The 13332-nt window shown below is 46.6% G+C and overlaps 1 protein-coding gene across 1 annotated transcript in view; it reads left to right on the forward strand.

The window, feature by feature from the left end:
* Positions 1–13332, forward strand: part of LOC307084477 (thyroid hormone receptor beta) — a 53870-nt gene that overhangs the window by 31514 nt on the left and 9024 nt on the right. The window contains exons 3-4 of the mRNA XM_079748880.1: positions 7751–7819; positions 8596–8646. Of these exons, the coding sequence (XP_079605006.1) occupies positions 7813–7819; positions 8596–8646 (58 nt within the window). The 5' untranslated portion in view covers positions 7751–7812. The remainder of the gene's footprint in view (positions 1–7750; positions 7820–8595; positions 8647–13332) is intronic.

Consider the following 13332-nt stretch of genomic DNA (forward strand, 5'->3'; position numbering starts at 1 on the left):
ACCACTGAAGGCTGCTAACCCTGTCTTAAAGGGACGGCCACCACCACCACTGAAGTCTGATAAGCCTGTCTTAAAGGGACGGCCACTACCACCACTGAAGGCTGCTAACCCTGTCTTAAAGGGACGGCCACCACCAACACTGAAGGCTGCTAACCCTGTCTTAAAGGGACGGCCACCACCACCACTGAAGGCTGCTAACCCTGTCTTAAAGGGACGGCCACCACCACCACTGAAGGCTGCTAACACTGTCTTAAAGGGACGGCCACCACCACCACTGAAGGCTGGTATCACTGTCTTAAAGGGACGGCGACCACCACCACTGAAGGCTGCTAACACTGTCTTAAAGGGACGGCCACCACTACCACTTAAAGGTTGATCAACGATGTTGGTAGACGTCACTTCTGTTGGTATTTGAAGCGAGATCCCAAACAGACAGAGCCAGCTCGTCCCTCTCTTCTGTTTTTCGTGCATCCAGTAAAAACTATCATGAACACTGGAGGCTGTTGTGCCTCCAGTGTTAACCCGGTCTTAAAGGGACATTCACCACCACCACCACTTAAGGCTGCTCTGAGACTGGCATGTGTGGCCAGCATTCCCCCTCTGGCAGTCACATGCAATGTAGTGATGGGTGATGGGTGATTCAAAAAGAACTCACCCTTGGTGCGATCTGGTCATGTCAGTCCGTATCTGCGATTGGATCGTTGATCGTAGCCCCCTACATCTCCACTTTGTTACAGTACATTACCCAGAATAGGCGCAAGAGCATTACACTGCCGTATATGACACTAGATCGAAGATACAAGTCTGAAATAATTTGGCAGACACTCGCATGTCTAAAATGGAAACCTGTCCACTATCTTATTGCTTTGAAGTGTTCAGAAACAGGGCCGTATGGAAGCCCTCTCCTTAGCAGACAGATGGCTGTACGGTTGTCCAGGCTTCACTACAAGTCATGGGCTCAGGAAACTCAGAACGGCCAATAACAGCCAGGTCGTGCAGTGGCATGCGTTTGACCAATAGAGGGCTATTTGTATTTGTATTTGTATTTGCATCTTATCTTGCAAAGCACTGTTTGAAGCTTTGTTCCTTTAAATCCAGATTAGGAGCAGGACCAATCCTCCCTTTAAGAGCCAATTTATGGATGACAGACATAACAGCCCTTTGCCAGGATCCGTGATGGATATGGAATGTTCAGACAGATTCCCAAGCGTTCCCAGTTCCCAGTGGTCCATCTGGCGAATGGGGAAAAACCTGGGAAGAGGGTAGAAACAAATCTCAAATAAAAAGGTCAGGCGTTAATGATTCAAACCAGGGCTGACACTTTGGGGGCAGTAATGAGCAGGTCTCTACTGAAGTAGGATCCACACAACACACCACAAGCTCCAGAAGGATCTGATGGGTCCCATTGGCCCCCTTTGATGACATCCTCTCCCTCAAAGAAGCAAAGTCTATATGTCCCAGGGGGGGAACATATAAACATGGAGAAAACCGGTAAGAACCCCTCCTTTCAAGGCTGGCTAATGCAGTAGTTACGTCAAAATAACCCTATCCGGAAAGTAAATAATAGGTGAAAAAAGATTGATTGTTTGAAGGAATAACCAATCAGGAGACTGAGTAGCATGTGGGGCTGGTTCCTCTGACTGGAGGGGGGCTGCATGGAAGACTTGGTAGACTAGTTCCTTGTCAAAGTAACTGGTCTTGGCCTAGCAGAGCAGAACCGCTCATGGCCCCCTGTCTGGTGGAGGGTGGGGTCCAGCCTCTCTCTCTGGTGGAGGGTGGGGTCCAGCCTCTCTCTCTGGTGGAGGGTGGGGTCCAGCCTCTCCAAACCTTTTGTCATCTCTTACGGTTGAATCCTGCGTATGAAAGAGAAAGAATTATTAGTATTTTTTCGACAACTCTTGAAACGTTGTAATTCCAACCATGGTAAAATAGTCTCGGATGTTTCTTACAATGAGGTATGTGTCCTTGAAAAGGAATGTGGCCTACGTTGTCATGAGATCAGTCTGTGGGCCATATGCTCTTTGCTATGTCTGTGCCTGTGGATGCCTATCTGCGTCCATTTTCTGATGTGCAGTGCAAAATTTGTTCCCCTTCTATCACCCCAAAACTGTTGCGATGAAAGAATGTGATCATGAGGACACAGGCTGCGGTAGGTAAGATGGCATTGTGTGAAACACACACCTGGGATAGACAGACATGATGGACCAATAAGGGAAAAGATGCCCTGATTGGGCAGAAGAGAGCAGGGAGAGGAATAAATTCCACTTTGGCAAACGCAAAGGCACAATGAACAAAGAACAGATGTTCTCACCACTAGTTTATGGGGGGCTTTGCCATTCTAACAAATTACACTCAAACAATAGCTGTTAAAGTTAGCTGCAACACTTCAAACGATAAAGAAGGCTGAGGGCCTGAATTCAATATTAGGGAGCTTTAATGAGAAAGGTCAAACTGTCACATTACATAAATGATGCTCCATTAAATATGGTAACTTTCAGTAGTATGAAAGTAAGATCCTTTATATAGATATATAATATATATATATATTGTGTTTCCCATCATATTATCATTGAAGATGTGTACCTTAATTTCCCTCATATGTTTGCCTATTTTGTTATTAGATCGACGAAAGCTATGGAATTTAATAAGTTTCATTCAGCCAGTTTCTTTTCATGTCTCGCCATCTGTTTGATGCCTTGCCATCTTTCAAGTGGCACCGAAGAATTCAGTTACAATGCATTATAGTTTCTGTAATCTCACAAACCTTTTGGGTGCTGCAAATGCAGCTCACTTGCAGACTGAATGTGTTTCAGTTGTGCAGCTCAAGGCAGCAGCACATGGAGAGCAGGTAGGGGCCCAAACTCAGGCTCCTGGGAGACCCCTAGAGCAGGCCTATTCAACTAGCGGCCTGTGGGCCAAATACGGCCCCTCTTAATTATTTTCTGGCCCGCAAAAATACATAAAATAAAGTATCAGTATCAGTACCCCACAATCAGGAACTGGCATCACTTACTCTGACAATGTATGGCTCAACCGATACGTGTGAGTCTAGCTTTTCTCATATGAATGCCATCAGAACAAGGGCACGTTGCTCCATGACCTATGAGAAGCTCCATGAGTGTCTCAGGATGAGCCAAACTAGGCAAACAAGGCAGTGCAATCTCTCTCACTGACTGGCTCAAAATGTCTCATATGTACAGTAGTTCTGTTTTGTGATGATTCAAACAACATTGTTGAATTCTAAATACGTGTCCAAAATATGTGAGAACAAAATCTTTTATAATGATACGATTAAAAGTGAAGAAGAAAGGAATGCATCTGACAAGTTTATTCCATGTAGTAGTACTATATATATTAAGTTAACACTACTTAAGTCATTGACGTAGTTTTACTCTATGTGTGGCCCATGAACCCCCAGTGGTTTTCCTTTTCGGCCCACTTGTTAAGGAGGTTGAATAGCCCTGCCCTAGAGGATACAAATACATCTCCAAAACCCTTGAGCAATGCATTCTAATCCAGAGTCTTCTGTGTGGGTGTGTGTAGGTGTGTGGGTGTGCGTATGTGCCTGCCTGCGTGCATCCTTGCGCCGTGCGTGCACGTTTGTGCGCTTGCGTGCGTGTTCTTCCTTACTTGCCTGCGGGTGTGCGTGCGTGCGGACCTGGCTGCATGTGAGTGCGTGCGTGCGTCCATGTGAGTGCGTGTGTGTACCTGCGTGTTTTTTGTGAACCGGGCACTGTCCACGCTAAACAACCAGCCGGGATCTGCTCCTTGGGTTAGCTTTGCATAGCAAATCTCTATGAGACACGTTGGCCCTTAGCTCCAAGACTGAGTGGTAGTGGATGCAGACCCACACGTAATTGACATCATTGGCCAATGCTGGGTAACATTACATATATGATGTGTCTGTGGCTTCCAGAACTAGTTCTTAATCAGTGCAGAGCTCTTTGAGTCTGTGGCTGCAGTACTGAGGAGCGGAAGTCATAAGTGGGCTACCACCGTAAACCATGAAACTCTGGTGAAAACATTTATTTACACCTTACCCTAATTTAAATCCATGGTTAAAGCTTAATTATGCAGATGCACATCTTTCTGTCACCCAATGGGTGAACAAACTATTGGTGTGCTTGTGAAATGGTGTTTTCTTTTCTCCGCTGCAGTTTGGGAAATGTTTTTTATTGTGTGCATCCACACCGCCAAAATGAATGTTGAGCTGGTCAGGAAAAACACTGGAAAATGATTAACTTCACTTCACACTGACTTGGCAATTTGAATCTGTAAAGGATAAAAGTAATAATTCTCCAAAGCTACAATGCAATAGAGTAAATGAGGACAAAAAAAAAGTATGGATACTCTCAAGGATGCGTGCATGGTGGTTTCTGTGTCAAGCCTTGTCAAGCAGGATGTGCTTATTGAACTAAGGGGGCATCGTTTTACTCTTCAGTCTCACCTCAGCCAGCCCCCTTGGAGTAGTGCTAAGGAAACACAGTTACTACTGCAAAACATCTCCCAAAAAGATCATCGAATGCACAGTGCAAATCTCAGCGACTACTCGTTTGTTTGCACTAAGTTGCACAAAGAAATGTCTGCGATAGTTACCACCAATTAAGCAAGTCAGTGTTAATCTCTTATTTCTCCAGTGTGAGTGCACCCATGTCTCTGGGGCGCACACGGCCATGCTCTTCACTGCTGACATGTTAGTCGGAGTCATTAATAAACATTCTGATTTTATCCCTGGGGAAAGGATTTAGCCCGACGTATCCACGTGGATTAGGTTTTGGTTTGGCTGTGGTTTAGGGTTAGCCTTTTGTGTAGAAATACTGACCAACCAACGGCTCAACAGAGGAGTCTCCTGGGCAGGTGACCACCGCTACACACAGGGACTCATTACATTGCTTGGTCATCTGTTTAATATACTATATATATATATATATATATATATATATATATATATATATATATATATATATATATATATATATATATACACGTTCAAACTACATACACTGCAATTTAGATGTGTGATTATTTAATACACACCACAGCAGGCCAAGCTGCTCTGCATGTCCCTCTCAGCTCTGGGCCGCTCTACACGTCCCTCTCAGCTCCAGGCCGCTCTATATGTCCCTCTCAGGCTAGATGTCCAGGCGTTCCTGGTGGGCAGCCATAATGTCTAGTAGGGGCTGAGACTAGGTGGCACTAGTCCTAGTGGCGGCCGCTAGACGCTGGCCAAGGACCCGGTGTCACACAGGCTTAACAACATGGCATGACTGTGCAAGGGCAAAGGCCTTTGACTCCCAAAACATATATCCTCCTCAAATGTCCTGCCCAAATATATGTCTACATCATATATGGTAATGATGAAGCACATATGATCATCGTTCAAATGAGACCCAGACAGAAGAAAGATCAAAGAAAGAGGGCATAATGTGACAAAGTACACACACAGTACAGTGTGTGTACTTTTCACCCACGTATGTGTGTGTGTGTGTGTGTGTGTGTGTGTGTGTGTGTGTGTGTGTGTGTGTGTGTGTGTGTGTGTGTGTGTGTGTGTGTGTGTGTGTGTGTGTGTGTGTGTGCACGCACACATTCACAATATTGTAGTTGTCTTGCCACTATTTAAGAAATATGTGTGTGGCTTGTTTTGCAATTTATTTAAAATGTGACACTAGGTGATTATTTATAATGTGTCCGCGCTGCTGAATATGTGTGTGAACCCTCCCCTCCTGGTCAAGCGTGGTTTGTAAACATGTATTTCGGTCAGCAGGTATGCGTTGTGATGTTTTCTGGGCTGCCTGTTTTAGCCTGCTGGTTTTGTGCCTTCTGCTTCAGTCTTGCTTGATGTTGCTTATCTTCTTCTGAATGCGTCGCCTCTGGGTGTCAGAGCTCCTATCGTAACACATTTGTAAATGGTGTTATGTGCATGTGATTATGAAGACTAATCTGACTGGATTGTCCCTCTTCGTGTAGCGCACGCACACGCACACACACACACACACACACACACACACACACACACACACACACACACACACACACACACACAGTGCTAGCAGCAGGACTGCGTGCCGCTCTGCTTGAGGCGATGCGGGGCTCTGCGCCTTCTGAGTGAACGTGTCTCATCAGCGGTGACGACCCAGCGTCTGAGACGAGCCGTTCACCTAGCTTACTGTTGGTTTCTACGGTGCGCCCCCAGACCGACCCGCGACAAACCACCCTGGTTGAGCTGCCCTGTGAAGGGGTCCATCTAGCACAGCCAACGCAGGCTCAGGTCTGTCTGTCCTCACAAATGGAACCAGGGCCCGTGTGCGTGTTGAAGGCCCTCTGTACGAGGCCGGGGCCAGGGTCGCCCCAGCTGCTCATCGGGAACGCAGAGTGCTCTCCAGGGACGAGTTACGGGAGAAGGTTTTGCGATGGCTTTGAGGTTGTGCCCCCCCCCCCCCCCCCCCGGCTGGTCACAGGCAGTGTGTGTGTTCGCCGTCAGGTTTTGCTCATTAGTTATGCTCTGCGCCACGGGGGGGGAGACGCAGGCCTCAGGCCAGCCCCCTACACCGGGTTCACACACAACATGGGCAGAGTCGGGGGCTGGGTTTGAGCACACAAGGATAATGTGCAGCTCGGCACACACACACTCACACGCACACGCACATGCACACTCACAAACGTATACACACTTGCAGGCACACACACTCAAACGCACGTCAACACTCGCACACACATACACACTCACACACGCACAAACTCCCAGAGACACACATATGTTGTTCTTTCTCCTCCTCTCTGTCATATTTCTCTGCCCAGCAGCCCGTTTTGCAGCCCTCCTACGGTCTGTAGGAACATGCTGTCCTCTTGTACGACATACTGCTAAGGACTTGAAATGTTGACTTATCCTCCGTTCCTCTGGACAGTAAACGTGCTGAATCCAGCTGTGCTCTGCATTCTTTCCCACTGGATCACGATTCACAGCGTGAACCGGGCTGTTGTGTTGATGCAGGGCTGTAGGAATGCTTACACACACACACAAGCACACTGACACATCCGCACGCACGCGTACACGTGCATGCACACACACATAAACATGCACACGCATGCACACACATGCACACGCATGTGCAACTTGTAGCTGGGTTAAGACAACTTTACATCTTGCTACCCTCTGTAGATCTCCCTCCAATAGTGAATCATTTGTTCAGAATGCGCTCTGTAACTGAACACCTCGGTTAGAGACGAGAAGCAGACGGATGTTAAGCTACAAGCTTGAATACTTGGAAGCAATCATCATGACTGAGTTTAACAAGAGAATTTATGGATGATAAAAAAAACGGATGCAGGCTTTTAAATATATCCCCAACCTCAGTCGTCTTGGAGATTTCGATTTGGACTGCTAAAGCTCTGTATGTGGAGTGAAGAACAACGTGCGACCACTAGATGGCGCTGCCCCAAAAGGGAAAAGGAGACGGGGGCAAATGAGGACAACAGGATCTGGAAACGTTCAAAACATAAAAGATATTAAACGTGACAGTCTTCGCTGGGATAAAAACAATAACAATAAAGTGGGGATTTCATATCGCCGAAAGTGAAAATAGCCTTTGTATGTGAAAATAAAAAAATTACATCACAATTAATGGTAGCCTACCTGTTTGGATATTAAAATGTACGCATGACAGATGTAACTTCCCATGGAACCACAATGATGGTGTTATGGTTTGGTGAACTCTCATTGATCCGTCCGTATGTGTCCATCTGTCTTCAGGCAGCGATCCAGATGTCTGTGGCCGCTCTGAGGATGAAGATTCTGCCCTGAAGCCCAGCAGTATGTCAGGTGATCACAAAAACAACAGCATGCCTACTGAGTGGTTTCCTGAGACCACGTGAAACATAAGCAGAGTGATATTGACTAATTGTCTACATTCGGAGGGAACACACACACATGACATTGACCATTTAGAACAGGGGTCCCCCACATCTTTCTCCGTCAGCCCCCCATCCGGGTTACCTTTGGTAGTACCCCCCCCCCCCCCCCCCCCCCCCACACACACACACACACACACACACACACACACACACACACACACACACACACACACACACACACACAGTACTAAGAGAATAAGAATCATCATACATACAAACAATTGTATTCATTTGTTTTACATAATGGTTTCCAGTTGTGTACTGAAATTACAATTCACCACAATTCAAAAGAAGGAAGTTATGAATCAAGAAAGAAAATTATAAAGTCAAAGATGATTGCCGTCTTTTATCCGTTTTTTTCTGAATGATCAAATTTCTATAAAATGAAGTGCTGAACAGTATGTATTCCAGCCGTAGATATTGTGTTTTGGCCTTTAATATCCACTTTGATGGCTCCCTCCTCCACCACCCATAATGCCCTTACCTTACCTCACCTTAGCTCTACAGTAGACCCAACACCAGGAACACACAGTCAGAACAACACTGATGATGTTCTGAATAGTCATTTAGCTTTGGTTCAATTTGAGGTAAAACGGAGAACCAACAGAAAAAAGCAGTCTGCGTCTTTCTCCTGATCTGCTGTGTTGTTGTTCTGCGTTATTTATAAGTGCTTCTATATTTCAGAGCCAGGAGACAAAAGTTCCCCCCGCTGGACCGATGAGGCCATTCAGAACGGTAATGTCTCCCCTTGCTGGGGGTCTGGAGTCTCATTGGGGGGGGGGGGGGGAGCAGATGGTCACATGATTACAGGGCTCGCCCTTTGTGGAAATCTGACGGGATCTATTTTTATACATCACACACATTATTCTCCCCTCGCCTTCTTCTTCAGCTGATGTTTCAGAGCTGGTGGTTCTGGTCTCTACTCATTTAGCTCGGGAGAAGCTTAATAGAGATATATGTATTTGATGCATTATGACTTGACCTGCGCACATCAGAACTACATTATAATGCCATAGAGCCTTCGTTATGTTTATGAATTGAACACGGCTTCGGTGTTATTGGACAAGAAGATAAACCTGTATTGTTAGAAACAGAACATCATGAGAACAAGGACCAAAAAACAAAGGTCCCCAAACCAAAACCAGTCCCAGGTCCCCAAACCAAAACCAGTCCCAGGTCCCCAAACCAAAACCAGTCCCAGGTCCCCAAACCAAAACCAGTCTCAGCTCCCCAAACCAAAACCAGTCCCAGATCCCCAAACCAAAACCAGTCCCAGGTCCCCAAACCAAAACCAGTCCCAGGTCCCCAAACCAAAACCAGTCCCAGGTCCCCAAACCAAAACCAGTCTCAGCTCCCCAAACCAAAACCAGTCCCAGGTCCCCAAACCAAAACCAGTCCCAGGTCCCCAAACCAAAACCAGTCTCAGCTCCCCAAACCAAAACCAGTCCCAGATCCCCAAACCAAAACCAGTCCCAGGTCCCCAAACCAAAACCAGTCCCAGGTCCCCAAACCAAAACCAGTCCCAGGTCCCCAAACCAAAACCAGTCCCAGGTCCCCAAACCAAAACCAGTCTCAGGTCCCCAAACCAAAACCAGTCCCAGGTCCCCAAACCAAAACCAGTCCCAGGTCCCCAAACCAAAACCAGTCCCAGGTCCCCAAACCAAAACCAGTCTCAGGTCCCCAAACCAAACTGAGCGTCAAAGGCCCCCAGACACCACAGCCTCAGGGCAGCCATCACTTAGTGGAGGGCCCTGTGGGTCCGCCTGAGCCATCTCGCCCTGGCCAGTCCCCTTCCTGCCCCAGACAGGGCCGGCCTGGCCATCGACCCCCTCTCGGGATGGCCATGGCCGCCCCCAAGCTAAGGACCAACAGGATTAGGGGGTCTAGTCAAGGGGTCAAGGGGTAAGTATGATGAGTTAAGCGGATGTTTATTAAAAACATGATGGCCTTCACACTGCGCCTTCTCTTCCACACCGTCAGTAGTGTTAGAAGAAGAGCAGCAGGCCATGAAGACACTTTTCAGTCAGAGGTCCTGCTTGTAGCTCGACAAAGGTTTGACCCTGCATTAGAGCACCTCCGTCTTAACCCTATGGAGTGGGCTGTTGTACTCTGAGCTGGTAAGGAGGTGTTCCTGGGACATGTCCTCCTCGGGTATCCCCGGTCCCTTGGGGCCCACTGGCTCCAGTCCAATGTTCCACAAACGGTTCCTAAAGCCCAACACCAACCAGTCGATGCGTGAGGTGGGGTATTTGTTCAACAGACTGCTGTGAGGGAAGTGGCAGAGGTCCATTTATGTACGGAAGAGCGGGAAGAGGAGTAGAACATCGTGCACATTTAATTTCATGCCATGCCCTCTCCAGAGTAGGGATGGAATTATTATTTAGAGTGTCAACGCTTGTTGAATATTCATTCAGCCATTTTGTTATCGTGCTTGAAGGGACTTTGTAAATTGGATGACTCAACAAAACAAAAAATGGTGTGTGTGTGTAATGTGTCTGTGTGTGTGTTTTCTTTTGACTTTATTTTATGTATTTTAACTAATAGCTTGCAGTTGAACACTTCTTAACACATCATGTCACTGAGCGTCTTTCTCATCAGAGCTCCTTCAGAGGAGCTTTAGTATTGAATGAATGGAAAAGGTATTCAGCATCTTTTAAAGTCAGAAGCTGCACATCCAGAGCTTCCCCCAGGAGTATAGCCACTGTTTGATAAGGGCAACTCTTTTTGAAGTTATACACTTGGATTTGTAAACATGGCTTTGCGATTTGTTGTCAAGGCTCAAGCTGTGTACATAGCTGCCATTAGGAAAGGAAAGAGCCTTGACTTTGTGACCCTGGGTTTGTTTGTTTTAAAACCTTGTCTTTTAGGCACCAATGGATTTCAAAAACGGTTTCTTTCCCAAATAAATGGATTTTGAGTGGGAAATTAATCTATTTCATTAGTTTTTATTATAGTAGAATCTGGTACATTTACCAAAAGAACAAAAGTTTAGGGCATTCCAAGTTCCTGCAACCCTGTTAGTACAGTGGTATACGGGTCCTGAGCAGAAAACTGATTAAAGCGTTGACAGATAATATGAAGGCCTCATACTAAATCCATTAACAAATTCAAAGATAAGACAAAATCACCGCTTCATTTAAGTATCAACCCCTCTAGGCAAGTCGATTGACCTTAAACTGCCTATCTCTAAACAGCTAGAGCATATTGATCTCAAAGTTATATTGATCTGCTGGAAATGAATCATCTATTGTTTTTGGTCATTTCATTAATTTTTAATCCATTGATTGATGGCTATGTTTTAATTGGATATCTTTATCCTTAATGGGAATATAGCATTTTGGAACATATGTTATACATGTATAGCATGTGTTTGTGACATTATACATTTGAACCCATCCACAATGTATCCTGTTAAAAGAAACAGACTGAGTTGTAGAGAGTGATACACATCCAGTATCACTATGAGTGGAGGGTCCCTCTGGGACTCGGCTACCTAGTCGCCCCCTCATGTGAGCCTCTCTCCTCTGGTGTGGAGCTGAGTCCAACCCAAAAGTTCAGTGGTGTTCTGAGACTATGATGAAGGATGATGGGGTTGTCCTATGGGACCTGTCTGATGGGGTTCAGTCATTAGCTGGGTTCAGGAGTTATTTCTATGTATTAAAGGCCTCACACAGGTTAGGTAAGAATCTAACTTAACAAACTGATATGACATCCAATATCATTTTTTTTGTCTATTCAATATCAAACTGAAATATTCAGAAACGCGTATTTCAAAAATATATTTTGTAACTGTCCATTCAATTTGAATGAATCCGTCTTTTCGGTCTTTCAGAACATCTTATGTAATTTATGTTTTTGTCGTCTGAATAATCACTGAACTCAAAAGATTTTAGATATTCGATAATTTATGAGAAAGGTAAATAGCAGCACTGTTAAATATAGTGGAACTATCATGTGACCAACAGAACACAGAGAACACAGTTCCTGTATTTCTGAGTTTCTGGTTCCTGGACAGCATCAGGAGTGCAGCGTCTCTCACTAATCGCTGACTCCTCCCCCTGTGGGGCACTTCCTGATTGGTGGAGATCAGATTAGAGGCTGGTGCGGTCATAAATCTGCTTCCTAATTCAGACGGGATTGAGTGGATAAAAGGTTCCCCAGAAAGGACACCCTTCCTAGGAACACACTCATCTGCTGTCGTATGTTTGGGCAACCAAACAAAGTGTGTTTGGAAGTGTGTAACCTTAACACACCTGCTACGTTAATGTAATCTTCTAGTCAGGTTAAACGGCTCATTCCACTGCTCATTGGCTTAAACTTCATCCAGAATCTTTGGGTACTTTTTTCCCCACCGGATGGACTTTATTTTTTGACTCTTTTGATCCATGGTGGCGCGTCGCCTCAAGGATGTCTGTGATGAACTCCTGCCTGGCAGAACTGTACGGCGGGCTGCACGCCAGCACGGGGGGATACCTGGTCCCCGGGGGCGGAGAGTACTGCATGTACCCCGCCGAGGGCCCCTTGGAGCCTCTGGGCCCGCTCCATCCTCCGTGCACGGAGCAGGCCTGGGCGCCTGGAGCGCCGTTCAGCTCCTCCTACACGCCCGGCTTCACTGGCAAACTCTGCAACTTGGAGATGTCTCTCAGGGACTACCGTGACTACCAGGGGGCAGCAGCCTTCTTCTCTGGGGCAGCAGCCCGTAATCTGTCCCAGAGAGGGGTCGCAGAGTGCGAGCCCTGGCAGCCCTGCACTGCAGCTCTGCACTGGACGCAGGGAGAGCGTCAGAGAGGTACGGCCCCGTGAGCCTCCTGATAACGAGCTCCTCAGTGGGGCTTCGCTGCTCTGCCTAGATGCACCTTTCTGCTTTTTTGACGTTTTGTTTTACATTTATTTGGCATTTGGTAAAATTGTATTACTCGGCTGAGATGGTTAGAAGATCCTGGCTTCCAGTTCAGTTTAATGCAAACTGAACTGTTTGCATTAAAATGTTCTGTTATTTGGTTGAGGTGTAGGTGATGGGGGGGTTTTGGGGGCTGTGTCTGATGCTGAGGGGGGCCCACTGGAGGCGAGTGGGGGGTTATTGATTGTGTTGTAAGCGGGGACCTGAACAGAGAACAGAAGGCAGACCCTTATTGATCACTGGTCCTCCACTGACCCGGTCTTCTGGGGGTCTGCCCAATTTAATCTCCACCCAAGTGGGCCCGCCAGTAAAGAGCTGGAGGTCTGCCTCATTAGGCCCGACCCCAGTGGGCTTGCCAAATAAAGAGCAGGCCCACATGGACGAGGGAAACCTCCTTAGTGAGGCATCCCAAGGCCACCAGAATCCAGGAGCAGAGCTGCATTTATTCTAGATGATTCCCATTTCTTTCATGCTGGAGTCAACCCCTTACTTCCCCTGGTTTGGGATTAGAAATATTGTTT

Source organism: Pollachius pollachius (genome assembly GCF_949987615.1).
Source record: "Pollachius pollachius genome assembly, chromosome: 13".
Classification (NCBI taxonomy): Eukaryota; Metazoa; Chordata; class Actinopteri; order Gadiformes; family Gadidae; genus Pollachius; species Pollachius pollachius.